The 22168-nt window shown below is 36.6% G+C and overlaps 1 protein-coding gene across 1 annotated transcript; it reads right to left on the reverse strand.

Annotated features, from left to right (window-relative positions):
• Nucleotides 1-617: 617 nt before the first annotated feature.
• UBR5 (ubiquitin protein ligase E3 component n-recognin 5) lies at nucleotides 618-21823 on the reverse strand (the record flags this gene model as incomplete). Its single annotated transcript, XM_010285634.1, has 24 exons — nucleotides 618-1802; nucleotides 2926-3011; nucleotides 3622-3766; nucleotides 5154-5267; nucleotides 5667-5822; nucleotides 7207-7291; nucleotides 7690-7865; nucleotides 8168-8228; nucleotides 8462-8592; nucleotides 8885-9029; nucleotides 9551-9662; nucleotides 10246-10489; nucleotides 10767-10865; nucleotides 10989-11109; nucleotides 11714-11934; nucleotides 12527-12640; nucleotides 12740-12912; nucleotides 13495-13568; nucleotides 15615-15845; nucleotides 16234-16445; nucleotides 18648-18916; nucleotides 19272-19529; nucleotides 20444-20575; nucleotides 21712-21823. Coding segments are annotated over 24 exons (3684 nt in total), but the record flags the coding sequence as incomplete, so codon positions are not given.
• Nucleotides 21824-22168: the final 345 nt, after the last annotated feature.

The raw sequence follows: 22168 nt of genomic DNA on the forward strand, positions 1-22168 counted from the left end.
AATTCCACTCAGATTTTGACGGAACGTTAGTTTAGCTCTTCCCAACAAAAGGAAGGAAAAAAACCCCAGAACACTAACATGGACTGAAGGTTTGGAGAAGCAAGAAAGAGGGAGAACATCACCACCACAAAAAGCTCTTAACCTTCAATACTTCAGCCTGCTAAGCTTTCAGAAATTTGTTCTGACACAGAAGTAGCTCCTCCTTCCTTTATTAATCACTTCCTAACTCTCAAAAAATCTTTCAAGCATTAGGGAAGAACAAGTCCTAGGTTACGGTCAAAGACTGCCCTCCCCAAAAGCAACCAACGACTTTAAAAGTGAACATACAGTAGAACCCACTACAATGCAGTTTGAGAATTTTATGCTAACCTAATTACCTTGAGATTTTTCAGAACAAGCCACTTTCCCTTCAAACCAATTCTGTGAAAAGAAGGGGTTGCCTGGCCTGTTTCATTCAGGATTCTCTGCTAACTGTAAAATGTGGGCTGAATGTCTTCTGCAGGTCAATTTTTCAGTTACAAAATTCAGATTTTTAATGAACAACTATGTTTAGTGTATGCCGTTAGCTGAAGTAGAAATGGCTAAATAAATAAAAACTATTGTTTCTTCAGTATGACTTGGTATTTTGTCTGTAATTTCTTTATTAAAAAACTGTAACAAGATACTTAAAAAAAGGCTAGATACAAAAGAAGTTAAGCTGCTCACGAACATTAAAGTTTTCCAAAATGTATCTTCAATAATCATGATCTTATAAACATTTTACAGTTACCAGAAAGTGCCCAGGCTGAGTTTACATAGTTAGATAACGTAGTACAAGTTTCAGGTTAGAACTAGTAGTGGAACAATCTCCTGACTGTCTGTTCACTGAAACAGGGATACAAAAATGTTGATTGTGAACTATGAAATACTGTGCATTGGCCTCATCATATGTACAAAAAAAAAACCAAAAACCCAACCAAAACCCGAAAAACACTAAAGGTACAGATTACATGCAAAATATTAGTGACGGTATCTGATGCGCCAGAGTTCAATGCAATCGGAACAAAAATTGCAATGAAAGTGGTTTCATAAGTGAACGATCCCAACTCTGGGATCTGAGCTGTCAGGAACTTTTTACAAGTTCAATATACATGATACACAACTGCAGCCAACCACAAATTAAACACCATAAGAAAAGTTAAAATAAAACACAGAACATACTTAATTTTTTATTTTGAAATTCCCTACTCCCTCTATACAAGAACCTTTGCTGAAACACTTTCCACAAAGGCAGCAGTGAATTTTCTGAACATTTTACATATTTTCCCTCAGCAAAAAGATAAATCACAGTGTAAATTATATTGTTCTGCTGTCATCTTTGGCTGGGGTTAGGCAAAGGAATTATTGACTAGCAAACTGTTGCAATCAGATATTGCCAGTGCTCCTTAGGCCTTTACGTTACAAATTTAGTACAGGAATGTTTGCATTTAAATCTTTAAAGTACCACCAGGGGTATGACAGCATTAACTTTCATAAACTTTTATAGACAAATGGAAAAATCTACAAAACTTAGCTAGTAATATTACACAGCAATACACACTTTTTATACTCTACACAAAACCAAAATTCTTGGTCTTAATGGCGAGTAACAATTTCTGTTTCAAAATCTGCTTAGAGGAATAGAGTGGGACATAAAGGCGAGAAATACAAGTGTTTGCTGTAGGAAGATGTTGGTCATCTGGTGGTCTTATTGTGATTGATGGCATAGGCTGGAATCCCTCCTCACTGGCAGGCAATGATGGACTTGAGGTCCAAAAGTAAACCTGAAAAAAGAAGATGGCATTTAAAATTTTGCTGTACAAGGCTAAAATTCATAATGCCTACGTGTTGTGTAGGGACAGGTTAAAGAAGAACTGCACAGTCACAGAAAGTTTGATCATACTATATTCTGTTCACTAGGCCAACTAAACTCAATGGTCACGCTACATGCTTGTGTAGTAGCTTCCTTCACTTCCTTTCCTCAACTGCTCATTATATTATATACTTCTGTTAAAAACTGGTAAAAGCAGCACTCAAAATGATCCTGTATCAACAAATCCTCAGTAAATGAGATGTCCCCAAATCTATCTTGGAAGACGGTGACTGCCATCAATACAAAATGCATCAGAAATCTCTCACAAACCAGTTGGTGACTACACAATATAGTATTTGCACAAGAAAAAGGCAGCAACAGTGAATATTTGGTTTATTATCTCAAGTGTGAAATACTGACTTGCAGAGCAGAGTCACTACCAAAGTGTAACCATAGATATTTCTTAACAAATATACTCTGCATTTTCTGCTTTTCAGATTAGTCCTTGTTTCCTTTTAGCAAACCGTAAAGGAAAGATAGTACCTTCAGTAGTAGAATGTGAAAAAAGAATAGTTTTAAGAAGCATACAAGGAACACAATTTACAGGCAAATTTTCCAAAATGAAACCTCCTGAACAGTTCTTTCATGTTTCTCATCAGCTATTCCTAAAGGGCTTTGAGAAGGAGATGGTATCATTACTGTTTCTCACGGAGAGGACACAGATGTTGCCCTCAGGACACACAGAAGCCATGATCCAGGAAGAGAACTCAACCTCAAGCCCTACTAGCCCACAACAGTTGACTAACCACAGTTACACAGCTTAAGAACAACTGCACAGAGATTGTAACTGTGCTTCCAGAAGAGACCTGGGAATGTGGGTAACGACACACCACGCTTACTTTCAGTTACGGGAAGGTCTAGGATTCACACCTGATGATTCCAGAACTGAAAGTCTAATCAAACCCTACTACCCTGCTATGCTACTTTAACTCTTCACATACAAAGTCTCTGCAGGTGGACACAGTTAAAAACAGTAAGGATGCCAAAGTTATCCCAGTTCTTCTGCATGTTTCCACTGGGAATGGACAACTTACTAGATCTTGTCTTTCTGTCATACTCATCTTCTCAACTATGGACCAAAACCAACGCTTGAATTGCAAAAGCTTCTCAGCATTTTCTCCTGTGTGAAATAAAAAAAAAAAGATATATAATTCAGCTGGTACAATAAATATTAAGAGGTTTGTTTTACATGTACTGCAAATTGGATCTCAGCTACAATCTCATTCATAAAGTCCTGATATTGGAGACACCAGTAATTTCAAAACTAATACACATACTTCTGAATGAAAAGATTAAGTCTGACATACCTCAGTACAACTCCCACCCTCTCCCTCCCCAAAAGACTAACAACAGCTAAATATAGTTTAAAAATTATGTAAGAAATATTAGACTGCCTTAATCACATTTATATTTCTAAAGTCAGGTCAGAACTTTCAGAAGGAAAGATATGCTACCAATAATGCAATCCTTCTACTTAACATCAAGTGACAGCAAAGTTGGTAAATGTGCTTCCCCCCAGCTGAAGGTAAACATTTTCAAAGGTACGTAAAAAACATAGTAATAATTTTATCAGGACTTTCAGTGACTTATTAACTGATGTCAAATTAGAAAGGGCAGTTTAAGTTTAATGCTGGTAACTCTGCAGAGAAACAAAGAGAGACTCTACACAGAACAAACAGTGTTAAGTTACCCTTGCAACTCTGTTTCTGAATGACCAAGTTATTTCATACCTGACTCATCATTGAAAGAGGTAAAGCTGATTAGCATTTGCACATTTACTTCACCACAGCCATTTACCAAAAGCCTGAAATCTTCTGCTGTCAAATCTTCTAATGAATTCTTTGGAAGTACATCCAGGAGACCCTTCCTCATTGCCTTAAGTGAAAATCACAAGATTGACATTATAGCCTATCACTTTCAGATTGACTTTAAATGCATTAGTGAAAAGTTCCATGTGAAATCCCCTATTAGCTCAAAATTCATTATTCTCCTAGCTGTTCTTTTCTTTCAAAGCTTTACCATCTGAGATGCAAATACTCTGAAACAAAGAACTGCACCAATCTGTTAAACCCCACCTACTATTGCTAAAGAAAGCAGTAATGGTTTGAACTAGTATTTCACCAGGAGCAGAAGCAAACGCATTCTCTTAACGCTAAAAAGCTCAGGTATTCTGCTGAGCTACACTGAATCTGATAAGAATTATGAAAAACACATCTTGCATGTTAATTCTACATTGCTTCCTCAGACACTCACATGCCATCTCTGCTTTAAAAATGTTATACACACACATGTAAGTAAGCAATATCCTGAAAAAAATCAGAAATTCCATTTTCAAAATGGAAGGACATGAATAAATTTGTTTTAGTAAACACCAAAATTAATACAAATGTTATGGTTTTCAACTCTTAAAATAAACAAGTCAAACTATTAATACAGGCAGACATGGAGATCAAGTAGCTTAATTGCAGGAACATCTTCCTTCTGTGAGAATTTTGGACTTAAACTGCACAGAGGTAATCTAGCAATCTGCTAGCATATCTCAGAAGTGCAGCAGGAAACCACAGTCAGCAGAAATGACCAAGTTTAGATGTAATATCATATGACAGAGTAAGTGGTTCTAAGTACTGGGTTTTCATTAACTCTTTACAAAAATATATTATTCCATAACTTTTATTTAAAAAGGACTTCAAAAACCAAAGTACTTTTAATATTTTCTAGTCAATTGCTAGGTTTCTTGCCAGGCTAGTAAAATAAGAACAAAGTTCTATGTTTCATAACTGATTTTTCCTTTAAAAACAAGGACACAAGTCAGAAGTTCAAGGTGATTATGTAAATATTTTGAAATGTCTTTTTAATCTTTGTATAAAGCTAAACAAATCAAAGGTGACAGATTATTAGAACAAAATAGCTGCTAAATGCAAAGCAAAAATTGCAACAGGACACATGCCATTTGAGCTCAATAAATGAACATATATGCTTAACCAATGAGATCAAGTTTCAAAGAAATTATCTTTCTATTAAAAAAAAAGAGAAATTGCTCAAAGTACTCAGTCTTCACAGTACTGCGTTAACAGCTATACAATTACAAAAAAATTAGAAAATGAAATATTATTAATCAAGCTGTCAATACTTAAAAAAGAAACCTGAATAGCAATACCATAATCAGGAAAAGAATTAACTAACAGATTAGTCTTACAGACTTTAAAAAAACCAAAAAAACAACAACAACAAAAAAAAACAACACCCACCACCAAAGACTTACATGTAGAGGCTGTTCTGCTACTACCAACATTCGGTGTTCTGCGTATTTCCGGACATACTCATATACATTCTGAGGAGTGACTGGTATATTTACACCATTGGAAATAAGTTCAACCTACAGCAAAGTAACAAGGATCATTTAAAAAGAAGGAGGAAGGAAAAAAAAAAAGAAAAAAGGAAATGAGATTATTATAACAGCCATAGTATGCTGCACAGTGCTCAACGTATTTATTGCTCAACATCCCTCTAAAAACAAGCAAAACTCACTACTACAGGCTAGCTTTAAAGATTCCCTAGGATTGACTGTGCTATCCAAGCTTTATGGTAGACTCTACATCACCTCCAAGGTAAAAACCCCACATTTCAATGTTTAAAGGAGAACACTGTATTTGAATCTAGGAAGAGTACAACATTATCTTTGCCATTTGAGAAAAGCATGGAGTATGTGTACATTACAACATGCATAAAGTGTCAAATTCTCAAACTACAGAGACACAGGTTTAGCTGTGCTTACCTGCCCTCCACCCTCCTCCTTACACAGGTCTATTGCAAAGGCTAAGTCCATTGCTGCAAACACTGCATCAGCATCTGTACTCTGGGAAGCCAGGATAAGTTGCCGAAGGCTTTCATACATAACCGGATCAAAAAAAGCAAAGTCATGCCAGTTTACCTATTAAAAAAAAATTTTAAAAAGTTGTTTGAAACATAGCAGTTGTTTAAGAATATATTCAAAATTACACGATCTGTGCTTAATCTATGCACTAGCATATAGCAGTGCATAACCCATGTAACAAAGCATACAAACACTTGGAGATATAGGCAGTCTAACTCCTATTTTCAGCTGGCTTTTGAAGGTATATTAGAATACTCAACTGAAATGCATTAGCAGAATGTAAAGATAAACCTGCAAAGCCTTTCCTTACCCTATTAAGGGTATAGAGGTTATAAAGAAAATTTGTAGGGCTTTTTTAAACAAATTCTTCTACATACCACCTAGATCAACAGAGATTTGATGGAGCTTGACTGAAGTTGGAAACAATTTGCACCAGTGCTCCAAAATGCTGGAAGTTCCCCTCCACTTAAACACATACATACTGCTGCTATATATACACACATTTGAATGACTGATGGCCCAGTAGCTCCATATCACAGTCTGCAACAATTCAAATACCAATGTCTACTTCTTGCTGTTTTCTATAGTTCCTTGCTTCTTTGTTCTTTATCATCCTGGAGAAAAGTCATCTACAAACTAAACTAAACTAAACCTAACTAAAATATTCTTTGACATATCCAACTTTTAACTAGAAGGAATACACAGTGAAGAAGAATAAACCTGAAGAAAAGAATTAGAAGGGAATCTCTCTTGCAAGATATCGGGGGATATTTGGACACATATCTCTCTGCCATTAACCCTTTTTCATTAAAGATCATATCTATGTTGGATAACTGATTATGTGATCAACACTGTTTTTAAGGAAAGACCAGCCATAACAAACCTTGGTGTAAGTTTGTTGCACCAGACAGAACTTAGAATGCTACTGACTAATGCATGAAATGTGCAGTACATAATTAGTGTTTATTGGGGTGGGGAAGCATTTTTGCAAAAAGTTTAGGTGATGATTGCTCTGAATAAAATTATACCTACACCAGAGTCAGAATTTTAATTACAGTTCAATTCAATGAGTTCTCTCAAATACCATAGAAAATGCTTTTCGGTAAGCCGGGATGCTATTGCCTAGTACTGTGTATCTCTTTTGAGTCTTCAGTCTCAGGAAGAGAAAAAGGGGAGACAGTAAGCTGTTTCTGAAGAGAGTCAATGGCTAACCTATTACAAACCATTCCATCTTAGTCAAATACCTGAATTCTAGTACATCTACTCAGCTCAAAATCCAGGAAATAAAAAAATTAATACTCCTCAATTTAAATTTAAAGGCACCCTTGCAGTTCCAGTATCAACTGTTAAGTCAATAGATGCATGTTAGAGGAAAAAAAAGGGTTTTAAAGATGAGATTTTATGTAGTTAAAGGAAATTCAAATTTCTATGTTCAACTTACCTTTCTGCCAAGAAGAACTTTGATTACGTGTCTATTTAACGTGATGGGGCACAGTTCATTCTGCAACAAGCACAATCCTAGGATTCTGAAAATAAATGTTTGTGTTTTGTTTTGGTATGACAGAAATTACATGGGAGATCTTTCAGCAAACTCACATCAAAAAAGTCAAAATATTCTAAGAACCAAGCAGCAGCTAGCTTTCCAGCCCTATCAATCCCCAAAAGAAAATCACGGACATATATAATTTCAAAAAAATATTTCCTGCAGTATAAAACTTCCAAATTGTAAAAAAGATAAAAACAAAAATTTAACAGGAAAAGAAACCTCAAGTTGACGTGTGCACATTTTCCACTATTTAGCTCCAGGTGAGAAATACCGAGCATAAGAGTAATAAAAAAACCTTTTTGCAGCCTGGACTCTCCCTGGTATTTTGTATGTTCATCTTCTACATTGTTTCAGGCTAGAAAGCTAATAGTAGCATACCTGCCAATGTTTCTGAAACAATTCAGCCTTGCTTCTGTGTTTTTACCAGGTCTCGGTGTATAAAAACCTCGTTTTCCGGGTTGGTAGAAAAGTGGTGCATTATCATCCCCATCATCTGTATCATCTAATTCCATGTCTACTACACTGCGGCTGGAACCATGTCGCTTTCTATTTTCCTGTTTTGAAAATCAGAACAGCAATTAACAAACATACTTCTAGTTACAGACACATGTGAACAAGCTATTTGCTACTAGGCCCAAAGATTCAAGTTCCATTGGTTAAGAATTTCCATGATATTTCCTAATGGCAACAGTTTCTACTTTTGAGTAATTACTGCTTAATCTTTTCAAGAGAAAAAAAGAAATTTAAAAAAAAAGATAACTCCACAAGATAATTCCTGCGTGATAAAGGAAGGTTTTTAAAATTAACTGATACAACTGGATCTTAAGTAAATTTAATTTGTGCAACTGTTCATTACCTGCACTTTATCTGAAGAGTCTAGCAATCCAAGATCCAATATACTGTCAGCACCATTCTCCCTTGACAAGGGGAGAGAAAAAAAAGGCAGATTTAATTTCACAATAAGGAATTGTCATATTCTGAAACCAAACAGATGAGATTAAACCGAAGTCAGTAAGTCACTTGTCCAAAGAAAAATATCTAGAACAAAGCAATGAATAGGTTGCATGTATCAGAGTTAGATGTTGCACAGTACATCTGCTTTGCCCACAAAATCAGTTTTCATTTCTTATCCAAATCCTTGATACTTTACCTGCCATGTGCAATAATAAGTTCCATTGCTTCATCAACTCTTGCTCTAAGGGAATCTTCACTAGCTAGTAACAGAAGCAGCTGAGCAGGGGACAATTCCAACAACATTCCTGTGATTTTACTCGCAAATGCCTGGGGATAAAAAAATGATATGTCTTACTGTTCTCTTCCAGCTTTCTCCTTTTCAAATATGATTTCATGAAACTTTTAATATTTTAAATATAGAATGCATTACAACATACCTCCTAAGCTAAATGACAAATTACAGAAACAAAAACTTGAGAAAATTACAAAAATATAAGAACAGCCCTACATGTTCAAATAGTTTGTTATGTTGTACAATAATAAACAAATAGATTAATTTTTTAATTAGAAGATGACAAAAACGATGTATCATTAAGTGCATTAGATAAGTAAGTCTTACTGGTTGCATTGCTTGCACTCGAGGGTACAGCCTTTCTCCAAGGGCTTGTCTGTGTGCTGGAAGAGGGTCAGGGTCATCGCTAGGATTTCCTTCTGACGCTGGTCTAAAAGGCCGTGTGTCAATGGAAAGTTGTCTTCTAAAGTCCCTTAAGAAAATTAGAGCAGTTTGTACTCATTTCAGAGGAAATATGTGAAATTCCTCTGGAGCAGTATTGTGTGCACACAGATTCAAAATAGCATTAGCTTTTATGCTGGAATAGTAGTGTTGCTCATAGCTGCTTGGAGAGAATGATTCAGAATCAGAGAATCAAAAGGAACCAGAGATTTTAATACTACTAGTATTTTGGATACAGCAGTCAGACATGCCACCAACAGCAATGGTGTTTCTAAACCACCTCACATTTTTATTCTAGTACAGAAGATTTTTTCATTCTTTTAGCAAGAGAGATTGATGGCATATGGTTGAGACATAATCAATGCTAAAGCAAGCATACTTATTCTTTAAAGAATTAAAGTATATGTTGATTTTCAAGAAATTACCCTGTAAATTGCTCCTGAAGGTGAAAAAGACACCTTTGAGGAAGTAAAAGTATCTTTCCTGACGATAACCGAGGCAATTATTCTATTTGACAAAGTATGTCCAACAAATTAAAAATATATCACTTACCTATCCCTATCTCTCCGAGAACCAGCTCGTAAGCCACTACTTCTCCGCATTTCTCTCTCTCGCTCCCTTTCCCGATCTCTCTCTCCCCTATTTCGCAATCTCTGCATCAGACCTGAAGGGGAACAAACCTCATAAGCTTAAATATCTTTATATTTCTCTCTCCTACCTAAGTCTCAGTGTAAGGATGACACAGTTTTGGAAGATAGCTTGAAAGACACCAATGAGACAGAACCACATCACTTAAAGTAGCTACTGGGGTTCAGCCAAACTTAAGAAAGGAACCTGAAGTGTTTGTACCAACTTACAAATGCCAGAATACTTCAAGAGTTTATATATGCTTTCAAAAACATTAAAATGTATTTGTGACCAAACAGACAGAGCAGTAATATTAAAATATATAAGCTCTTACTAGCTAAAATCTTCATAATTACTACCACCTACTGGAGAGGAAGACGCTCAAAAAAGCTGAGAGCATCTACAGCAGACTCTTGTTTTGAGAAAAACAAGAGTTTCCTGTTTCTAAAAGCAGGAAAAAAGCCCCTTCCTTGCCTCAGAGAAGTAACATGCACAATTTTCACAGTTCCTGTGCTGAGCTAACAAGAGAAATCTGAGACGGTGCCCAGTATTTCAGTGTAAAAAAGCATCCAAGGCTTTTATGAATGTTATCTGTATATTAACTGCTGTGCGTCACTTACTTGTATGGGTACCCTTGTTGGCATTCTGAATACAATCTAGATTTGGCAGTTTCTCATTTGACAGAAAAGCCTGTGCAATAGCAGTGTAAAAGCTTCGTGCTACACCGCTGCCTTCTCCTGGCTCATCCTTAAAAGTAACTTTTACTCTGTGTACAGCCATCGGAGTGGTAGCACACCTGCGACCAAAATGATTGTTGAGCTGCCTCATGGTCTGCTGAATTAGAAGATCTCGGTCTCGATCAACCTAGTAAAAACACAGAAAAGTTTTCTTTTCTTTACCAATCATCATACCAAAAGAATTTCGGCTTCACAAGAAGTTTCTGGACACTTCTGCATAGACTCAGAAAATATCAATTAGACTATGAAAAATTACACAGTAACTGCAACATAGTTCACAAAGTAAGGTTTAAGACACCTGCTTGCAGACTCTGAAATACAACTTCTCCTATCAAGTTGTTGCAATGTGCTATAATTCAATTTTTAATGAAAACAAATTCAGAAGATAAACTAACATTTTTTACCTCCAACGTTAAATCCCTGGATTGCTGGTTTCTAAGTTTTTCCATCTCCCTGCGGAATTTGGATTCCTTTACTTCAAAGCCACCTAATTCAGTCAAGATCTTAAAATAAAAAAATAAAATTAAAAAAAAAAACAAACCACAAAACAAACAAAAATTAGAATGATGAGGGAGGTTCACAATTTAGTTGTAAAAGAAACTGTCCTCACACTGGGAAATACATACCGATCCAGGCTCTGCTCCAACATCTTCCATGAATACCCTACCAAACAACTCTAAAGAAAGGCGCCAACGTCCCAGCAACATGTCATGAGATATAACCATGCCCATGAAGCTACACTGTGGCCTGACAGAAGGAGAGAAAAAAAATGAGACATAAGCAAAGTCAAGTTAAATTTCAGACACATTGTGTGTAATTCTGCTTTTTCTTACTCTCTGCTTTCAAGTAAGTTCTTTTTTTCTGATCAACAACACAGTACAGTAAGTTTGTGGAAGAAAGCACATGAAACTGTTTAGTTTCAGCTGAAACACAAGTATTGCTTCCAAAGAGAAATTACTCTCAAAGCACGTAACTTCACTGCTATATGGAATTCACTGTTTAAAAGAAGCTGTAATTCAAAGTGAGGGCAGTTCAATTCTGAACTGCATAAAGTGCAGTCAGTATTACCAGGCACAGATAGCAAGCTGTCAATTCCAATTTTTAAACTTAGCTACCCAGGACATCATAGTAGGTCTGTAGCAGGAAGTCAGGTAGTAAAGGAATTTTACTACAGTTTGCACAGACCTCTTTGAAGACTGTTCAACTGTTCATTTTAAAAACTATCCAACACAAACTCCAAATGCAAACTAAAGTAAGCTACCCATTTTAATATAAAAAGACTTTGCAGAGTCCCAAATATCCTTTTATTGGTTCAGAAATATTTCACTGAGTAATTTTTAACTCAAACTACCTGAAAGATGTGAGGGGTGGCCCTTCACTTTCTGTCAATCCTATCTCTGCCAACAAGCTGCTTTTCAGTTGTGCTGCAAGATCATGAGCTGAAGGCCCTGGCTTTGAACTCTCAGATTCTTCTGTAGGCACATTTTGTTCCTCCCCTTCCTTCTTTTGCCGATTTTGCATGCTCATAACATTTTTTAAGTTGGCTGCATAAGACATTTTAGTTGGAAGAACCTAAACAAGGAGAAGTAAAATTTAATTGCACTTTCAAAGCAGTCTAGAAGGCTTTTTCAGGAGAAACATATATACACACACACACTTAATTAATTTTCAAACCACATGAAAGTGAGCACTATAATTTTCCTGTTAAAACACAGTAACGTCAATTATTTCAACAAAAAAAAAACAACCAACATTTTTCCACTTTACGTTTGCATTTCATATGCTTGCCATTTAATGCCCAGTCTATAGGCAAGTCAAATCTACTGGGCTATAGGGAGATTTAATTCTTTTTATCACAAATAATTACATAATTGGCATTTCAAAATTAACTCCAAACTGTACTGCAGCCTTTAAAAATATTTCAGGCCTTTAAAAATATTGCCTGAAATCCACTATAAATCAGTAATCGTAAAAGTTCCTGCATTAAAAAAAAGCATATTATTTTTCATAAAAAGTCCAAGTCTTCACACTTACTTGGCTTTTAAATTATCATTCTGAAAGCTACTTAAAATTCTCTCAGAAAACATTACAGTGTCTTTTTAAAGAATTAAGGTATTAGGTTAAATTACCCCACTGTTTAAAATAATAAAACCTTTAAATCTACCTCAAGGCAGTTTCTATCCACTGTAACTTCCATTAAGCACTTCCCGCTGTTGGCAGAAGATGAATACAGACCCTGACTTGGTCGGCCAAACAGATCTTCTTTGCGAGCATTTGGCTGAAAATTAATAGAAGCATTCTGGGTAAATAATATACTTCAGTTAGAAATGAAAAACCGAACTGCAGTTTTCTTCCAGAACACCATCTCTGATGTCACCTGTAATAGATGGGGCTGGTCTGCCAGGGGGATGGCCTCTGCCAGAGGAACCTCAAAAGGATTGGGTGGAATGCAGCCAAGGAACGTCATAGAGTCCGATCGTCTGAAAAACGGATGGTTTTGGCCAGTCTCTGCTGGGAGGGAGTCATCATCTTTGTCATTGAGTGTAGCACCTAAATATCAGAGAAGATTTCAATTCAGTTTTTAGTTACAAAAGCAAAGGATGTAAAATACCGAAGTTAATACACTTCCCTTTTAGCTCTCTGACTACGGGAGCATCTCTGCAAATTTAATACTTCTACAGGATGCATCCACAAATCCCCTATTTTTATTAAGTTGCTTAGTCATCATTTTCATTCTTTTTACTGTAACTAACTTTACTGAACATGCACTCCTACACTATATGTACTTAGTATAGAGTACACATTCTACCATTTTCATCTGCAGTTTCATCAGATCAAAAAAATCAGTTTAACTCTGATTCAGATTTTAAATTCTGTCATTGTGGAGAATGGTAAGTAAGGGCACAGATTCAGCAGTTTAGAGAGAAGGGAGACAAAAAGAGGGCCCCAAAACGAGAACAGGCAATGGGAGAAGTGTGATAAAGTCACAATGGTAAGAAAATCTTTCTAAAGCCCAAATTTAATGGAACATATACAAATAGCAAAATTTATTCAAAGTCTTAGCTAAAGGGGAAAAAATTCTAAGAAAGTGTTGCATTTTGGCATACTACAGAAGTATTTCTGTATACTAACTTTGATTGGTGTCATCATCATTTTCATGTTCTGAATCTTCATTGTCAAGGCCCAGTTCCAAAAGTTCCCGAGTTCTTAAAAACCAAAGAAGAAAAAGAAAGAGTCAATCCTCTTGAAGAAAACATTAGGCAAAACATTTACACCTGTAGCAATCAAATAAAGCAAGAGTATAATCAGTAAGTGTACTGGAGACCTATACATAACTAGAACAAACTCACTCTAAACTTGAAGTAACTCTAGTGTACTCCTCATCACATATTCACTCACGACATTACTTGCACAGTTACCCTTATAGCCATTTGGCCACCTACCAAGTTTGATCTAAAAAATTACAGCTTCAGACAGTGATGGGTATGCTTATTTTTAAAGACAATATATGAAAAATAAAGTCAATATAAAAAAAAACTAGCAACCCTGCATTACTGGAAGAAATACATACACGAATACTATTCTAAAATTTACTGGTGTAGAATATGCTTAGTCTTATAAAAATAATGTCACTGATAACATTTCAGAAGGTAAGTCTGCAAGCTGCACAGTAGAGACATGGATTCCACTGTATTATACAAAGGATCAAGAACTTTGATCAGTATTCATTCCTAGCAGTTTGTGCATTGTGAAATATGTTCTGAAACTAGACGACAATCAATAAAATTTTGTTTCATACAGGTTACTAAAGTGTCATCTAACAGAAGCAACTGACTGTTTGAATTTGGAGAAAAAGTCTTCTGAGGAGCGGCTGAGGGAACTGGGGTTGTTCAGTCTGGAGAAGAGGCGGCTGAGGGGAGACCTTATTGCTCTCTACAACTACCTGAAAGGGGGTTGTGGTGAGGTGGGTGTTGGTCTCTTCTCCCAAGTAACTAGCAATAGGACGAGAGGAAATGGCCTCAAGTTGCACCAGGGAAGGTTTAGACTGGATATTAGGAAAAATGTCTTTCCTGAGAGAGTGGTCAAACACTGGAACAGGCTGCCCAGGGAGGTGGTGAAGTCACCATCCCTAGGAGTGTTAAAAAAAAAAAATGTGTACACGTGGCACTTCAGGACATGGTTTAGTAGGCTTAGTGGTGTTGGGTTGATGGTTGGACTTGATGATCTTAAAGGTCTTTTCAAACCTTAATGATTCTGTGATTCTGCAATTTGAACCACTAACCTTTAACTGAAAAGGTCTAGGCCTTGATAGTTTTATAAGCATTTCATGGGAATTTTGCAATTTTTTGATGAACAGTTATTTGACAGGATTTCAATATGTGAATTTTTGGGTACAAAGCAGATTCCAGAAATACGTTATTGCATCAAAAAGGCTTAAAGCCACAGCTCTAACTACTCAAGTTGGCCAGCAAAAAAACTCAATCAGTTACTGTATTAAATAAATCATCTCGTGCTTGGGAGGAAACTACTGTTGACAACAACATCCTCTGGTATACATTTTGAGGTTATAACAAGCCTTACGTTACCAAAATATATTGAACATAACATTGGAACTAAAACAACAGTCCAATATATATCTAAAATATCAATATCTCGTATTTTACAGTTACTAAATTGGTAAAGAAAAGAAAAAGTTAGGTTCCTAATACCTGTGATATTGAAAGTTAGGGGCAGGAAGGGGCAAAGACTTGCATTTATTTAACTGTTGACTAGGACTGTTCAGGTACATTACTCAAAATTTAGTAAGAAATAGGAACAGATGGTGTAGACTACCAGTATGTGGACATTTCTATCATCATTAATTGCCATTTCAAATCAAAGTGCACTTCTAAAAAAAATAAAAGAATCTTACAACATTTTAAAAAGTAATAAATGCACCTTGTAAAATGCTACAGCTGAAGTAGCAGGGATTTTCAACTTAAGGACATTTTCAGCTATTGATTTCCCTACTGTGCTTTAAATCATCAGATAAGTCTCAAATATCCACAGGATACTGCAACAGGTGTATCAAACATACGTACGTTATATACCATTACAGATATTCTTTTTATAATAGGCATGTTACTACACACACACATAGATATATAGATATATATGTATATAAGTTGCTGAGTAACAATGCTAATGACTGAAACAAAAGGGCATTCGCCACTTTTGCAAAACTTTTTGTATCTATGAGTCAGCGTCGGTACCTTTTCCGTTCCAGCTGAGGAGTATCCAATGTTGTCTGTTGATTCATTGCTTTAATCCAATAAATAAGGGCTTGAAAAACATATGCTACGTGCTTTAGTGAACAGACATCTAGAACAGGAAGAACATCTGAGTGCTCATCATTGTGAGAACGCATCAAAGACAGCGCGTAGTTCAGGAAGTCACCACGTGCTGACATCATTCCCTGACGGGCACTGAGTAAAGTAGCACGCCTAGTGAAAGAAAAGGATTGAATATAGAGAGATTAGGGATCACAGTAGAATGCATCCTTTACACATCAGTCTCTATATGTGAAATATGGATGTAAAAACTCAACCCCCTCTCCCCAGAAGAGTGTGATAATAAGGATAACAATCATACTTTTTTTACGCTTTATTAAAAGCGGCTCAGGTGCAGTATATTAAAAACAGTTAATACTTGAGATGAATCTAGTACTTCAGAATAAACCAAATAGTAGTAACAACACAGGAAGCCAGCTTAAATCAAAACAGTAACTACCCTGCTACGTTACAAAATTAGATTCCTAAAATGTCAGCGAACAAGATTTGACTGTAAAACTGGTAATTCATATCACATGCAGTAGCCAAACTATTTTCATACCTTCTTCCCTCGAGTGTTCTTAAGCTAGCTTCCTCACGGGCTGTCATCCTTTCCCTTCTGGCTGAGTTCTGAGAAGCATGGAGAGGATGATTTGGATGCCCAGGATCACCAGCAGATGCTAATGCAGAACCATAACGCAGCTGAGCTTCAGTAGAGTCCATGATACTAACCATCCAATTCCATGTAGGAATAAGCTTTTCCTCTACGTAATTCTATAGAAAATGAGATTTAATGAGTTTTCCAAACAACAGAACTAGATTATAAGAATGCAATCTCAACGTAAGCCTCCACCATGGCTTTTAACAGTTACACCTGATTCTCTACAAACAAAAGAGGCTGTAAAACCACACTCAAGAATGACCAATGAACATTTTCCAAAAGCTCTATTGAGACTGCTGATTTACTGTAGTGGTATGCAGCTCTCATCACTTAATACCTTGGTGTCTGTTGAGCATTTTCACCACCTCTCTTCCCCTTTTGGGCATCTCTTCTACTCCCCACCTTATGACCACCCAGCATCTGCCAGGTGCCACACATCTTGGGGATTTTGGTCCACTTTCTGACTTCCTAGTAGCTTTAACAGCCCTCATCCTGCTATGGCATCCACCAGCCAGATCTTTCACCACTCTTCACCCCTTGCAACCTACTCAGTGAAGATGACAAAGTTAAGACCTGTATAGAGAACTATGTCTGCATATAAATCTCTCCTCCTGGTCCAGTCTTTTCTTTGCCTGTTTCCAACACGGGCTCTGGAGCTTGCTTTTCTTGCTGTTTGCTAACCCCATTGACCTGTTGCGGTTTTTTTGATCCAACAGTCTGCCTTCTTCATTCCTCTACATTCTGGTCTTCAAAAACATCCCTCACACTTCAAACGTTCTTGTATTCACTAAACTAACAAAATACTGTCTCAACCCTGTTTCTGTACCCCAGTGAAACCTCTGCTGTCAAGCTTTCATGTGCTAATACAAATCTCTTGCTGCCTCAGCTGGAGAGCTCTCCCCTGCACTCATCTGGCAAAAAGGTAACCTTTGCAAAACATCTCTACTCAGCAGAGACAATATTTTCCCACTAAGAATTTGAGCAGTACAGAATAGAAACTGATTTTAGCCTCCTCCATAATAAAACTGTGTTTTCATATTTATTCCTCTGCATATTTCCCCCAGTGTTTAATCCCCAAATATTTTTGTAAAGTTCCTCTCCCAAATCTGAAGTCTTTTTCTTCCATCGCACTGTGAAAAACAGAGCCATAGAAATACTTTATGGCTCAATTATAAGTAAATATATTGTCACCCGGTTTTCACATCGTAGCACACAGTACTACTAACAGAAAACAGCATCACTTGACTTCTTGGGCTGCCCAAAGCAGCAGTATTATTCTGCCAGTTGATTTTTGTACTAAATTCAGTACAGATGATTTCACTATACATGCTATGCCCACATGCAAGTTGATACATAGTTTCTGAACACACTGAAGTTCCTCCCGTGTTTAGTTAGTCTCTGAAACTTCTTTCTAGACATGCCAGATACCAGTCTTCCCCTTCATGTATTTTCTCTAAAGATGCATTTTACATATACTTCAAAAACTGACAGTCAAGAGCACTGTACCAAAAAATATGCATGTAACAGGGAAAGGATGATCATGTCCCTGAAAGAAGGGACAGCAAACAGTATATTTACCTGTACAAATCTTTTATCTTATTTAATTATTTGGCCCTTACTAACCTTCTTCTTTTATAGACTCAACAGTTCACATCAAAAAGAATAGGGCAAAAGATCTCTAGAAGAGATCACTAGTATCTCCAAAGCAGTCAAACCTGACTTAACTATTAATTAGATACCAGTCAGACTTAGCTGGGGTGGAGGGCAATAAACTGAAATTCCTTTTTTGAAAGAATTTATGTATACAAAATATGAACAATTTAATGGAATTGGTAACTACAGCTACTTCAGCCTACACTACCTCTCATATGAGGAGACGCTGAGAGAGCTGAGACAGTTTAGATTCAAGAAACAAACTCAGGAGGATCTTATCAGTGTGTATAAATATGTGATAAAAAGGTATAAAGTTTACAGAGCCAGGCTCTTCTCAGTGATATCCAGTGAGTGGACAAGAGGCAATAGGCACAAACTGAAATACTTCGAAACTCCATTTGAACTCAAGAAAACACTTTTTTACTACGAGAGTTGTCAAACACTTAACAGGTTGCCCAGAGCAGTTGTGGAGTCTTCATTCTTGGAAATACTCAAAACCTAACTGGACATAGTCCTGAGCAGCCTTCTGTTGACCCTTGCAGGGAATTTGGACTAGACAATCTTCAGAGGTCACTTTCAACCTCAACAATTCTAAGATTTTACCTAAAAAACCCCAACTGTATTGAAATTATGTTTCTCTACAGAGATTTGAATGTTCTTACCTGCAAGTTAACTGCATCTTGGTAAGTCAGCTTCACTGCAGCTGGGATCTGGGAGTACACTAAATGATTGTACTTGGGAATCAGACCCATCAGATCAGATATCTGCCGTATCACAATACTGTATGCTCTTGCTAAACTGCTTGCAGACGTTAAATAGCTGCTTGCATTGCTGGCTTCAAGTGCTGCTGCTGCTGCTGCAGCACTCGTACTGATGGTACCACTCCGACGTAGGTTTGATGGATCAATGTAAATCAAGCCCGCTGAACTTGCTAAACATAAAAGAAGGTATGACATTAATGAATTTATTTAACCTTTGCTACATATTTGCTGTATTGACTGGTATAATGAACATTTCTAGAAATAAACTCGTAAACATTACTGACATCGCAACTGTAACTAGCAAAAAATTACTAGCTACAGCAAGCATACACATATCTTCTTAACAACTGCAACAGATCCTTCCTTTTTTAAATTCAAAACCAGAACTGAACAGTCAAGATAGGTCAGCACTGTCCTTCTAAGACAGGTAGGTAAGATTTCATCCTTAAGAGAACAAACAAAAACAGAGGAAAGAACAAAGCCAGAGTTCACTGACATTCATGCGTGCAATTTACTCAGACTTGCCTGCTGGGGCTGATGTACTAGAAGGAGCAGTGCTAGTAGTCCTCTGGTTTTGGGTATTACGTACAGCCCATTGCATGGAACGGGGAGCTTGGGCAGCACCATTGGCATGTGAGCTATTTGTGGTTCGTTCCAGAGGCTCATCAAGCATGAAGGTCTCCTGCTCTATGTCATCACTCTGACTGCTGCTGCTATCAGAGTCACTGGAATCATTTGATTGAGAGTCATCTTCAGAAAAAAATGCTGGAACACTGCTAGCTCCTATTTAAGAAAATAAGCAATAAACAGTAACTGACAACTGCAGATCTGTCCACATATACATGTATCGTGTCAGCGTTGTAAACTTCTTCCATGAGAAGAAACTACATGTTACTAAAATGGTTCACGTACCACTATTGAAAATCTTTAATAAATTATCCTGATAACATACTGCTAATTTTCCATAGGTTTCACGAAAAAGCAGTAAGATTACTTAAATTTCAAAAGATGAATTAAGAAATAATTTGATTTAAAAATTCTTCACTGTTTCTGCCCCCAGGCAATGAATTCAAAAATTATGCTTCTAAACTGGACAGTAGAGCAGTTGCTTTCAAAAAGCCTTAAAATGATTGGTCAGGTTTTGTGTTTTGTTTAAAGCCATATCTAACTTCTACACTAAAAAATGAGTGAAAACATTTCATTTAACTTCACAAGAGTACACAGTAATCTCTGGCTAACACACACAGAAGCTCCATAAGAGCAAAAAAGATAGGCCACATCTTAGCGCATCTCCTTGTCCAAAAAGTCTGCACAGTACCTTACAATTACAGACAAAGGAAAAGCAAAGGAAAAAACAGGAAAGATGGGGAAGGTGGAGGTGGGAGGGAAGAAGCTGGGTGAAGAGAAAAAATAAAGAAAGGGAAGATAAGATTCCAAGAGAAAGGTATTCATTAAGATGTCATAACCAGGTAATTCTTGCTCTGTTCAATCTCGTTGTGAAGTAATTTCTCCAGCATATCTCTGGAGTGCTGGATGCAGTCCAGATCCAAAGGCAAAGAATAATACTTTTTAGGTGAAGCCAGTTCTGCCCTTCTTAAAGCCATATTCAGTTACTAATACATTTCCTTCTCCTGTACAACTTAATCCTAATATCTAAATTTAAATAGCTAAATTAAACACAGGATAATGTGACATACCTGCTTCTGACCCAGCAGTAGCTGCAGTGACAACACTTCTGCGCCCACTAGCATTGTCCTGATTACTGTGGTTACTCTCACTGTCACTTTCTGTTTCAGCAGCAGCTAGCAAATCCAACTCCATATCACTGCCTAGGAAAACAATACACAAAACATCTCATACTTAGAAAGCAAAAAAAATAGAATGATTGTAGTGACTCATGTAAGACATATAAAACAAAGCCCTGATCCTCTTACTACAGAAGTTAATGGATATGCAGGGAGAGGTCATAAAAGCAGTGCAAACATGCAGCAATACTTGGAGCGTATTTTCTTATTTTCCAGTAATTAGCAACCCCTAGCCCTCTCACTCAGTACTGCACATATATATTCAATACACACACACTGAAAATTAAGACTTTAAGGATTCAGAATTAGTCACTGAAGCCAAAAGACTCCACAACTCTGCACGCACATGTATGAGGACAATTAATCATATGCTGTTTCAAATTAATATCTAAGGAACACCTGAAAACTTTAGAAAAAACATGTAATTAAAAAATACAGGTCCTTTCGAAGTTTCAGTTTTGAGAACTAAGTGTTCTGAGTACTCAGCAAGTGAATAAACACATTTCCTGTACTGTAAATGGGTTGACTGGAAACACAAGGCACAGAAAGAGAAGATAATTTTTTTTTAAATCATAGCTTTGGGCCATCTAATCCCAAGCTAACTAATACAACACAAGTCATATTAATGGCAAGACTATTCATACATAATGGATTAGTTTTGTCTACAAAATACTGAACTGTAATTTAATATTTTGTGATTGGTTTGAAAACTAGCTCATCATGATTCAGATCCCTTTTGAGAACACATCTACCATAACTGCTACTCTGTCATTAGCTATACAAGAGCTAAGCTATTTTTTTAATCCTTCAAGTAGTTTATGTCAACATTTTACAGTAGCAAATACAAAAGGTAAAATAGATATTGTTAACCAAGCATATAATAACATTTGGTTTGGGGTTTTTTTGTCCTTCGGGTACCTTAACATTTTCTTCTCATGCAAAAAGAGAAAAATAAAAATATTCATGTACTTGCCTACTACAAGTTATCTATAATTTTACTAATCTCTTTTTGTAAGATGCACAGTCTGAAAGCCTTAGATTCTCTCTACTCATGTAAGCCTCCCAAATCATTATCATTAGTGACTCCAAAGATGCCTTTTGGTTTTGATGCACGGTTTGTTCATCCAAGCAGTAATGTGCATGATATACATTATACGTACCATCTTCATCGTGCTCATCATGCTGGCCTTCTGCTTCAGCATTTTCTTCACCATGTTCTTCCTGTTCATCATGATGGTCTTCTTCACCAGCTACCCCCTCAACCACCTCAACCTGGAAAGAGCATTGTAATTTTATGCTAGAATATCAAAGATAATCTACATACTTTAAAGAACTCTGCGCAAAACTTGATTTAAAAACTAAGAAACAAAAACACACATGTAAGAAAGGTGACCTCACAACTGAACTGACGTGAACAGAAAATGAACTTACAGCCGCAGTAGTTGTAAATGATTGTATAGTCCACAGTGTTGTGGAAAAAAAAAATCAGGCCCATAGCCTTGGACATTAGATTTTAATGCTGAAAGGATAAAACTGACTATAAAACCTAGAATTAGTTTCTAAATATTGACGACCTACCATCCTGATTTCCTTCTATGACCAGATGACCCACCTAGT

Source organism: Phaethon lepturus, unplaced genomic scaffold (genome assembly GCF_000687285.1).
Source record: "Phaethon lepturus isolate BGI_N335 unplaced genomic scaffold, ASM68728v1 scaffold46274, whole genome shotgun sequence".
Taxonomy (NCBI): domain Eukaryota; kingdom Metazoa; phylum Chordata; class Aves; order Phaethontiformes; family Phaethontidae; genus Phaethon; species Phaethon lepturus.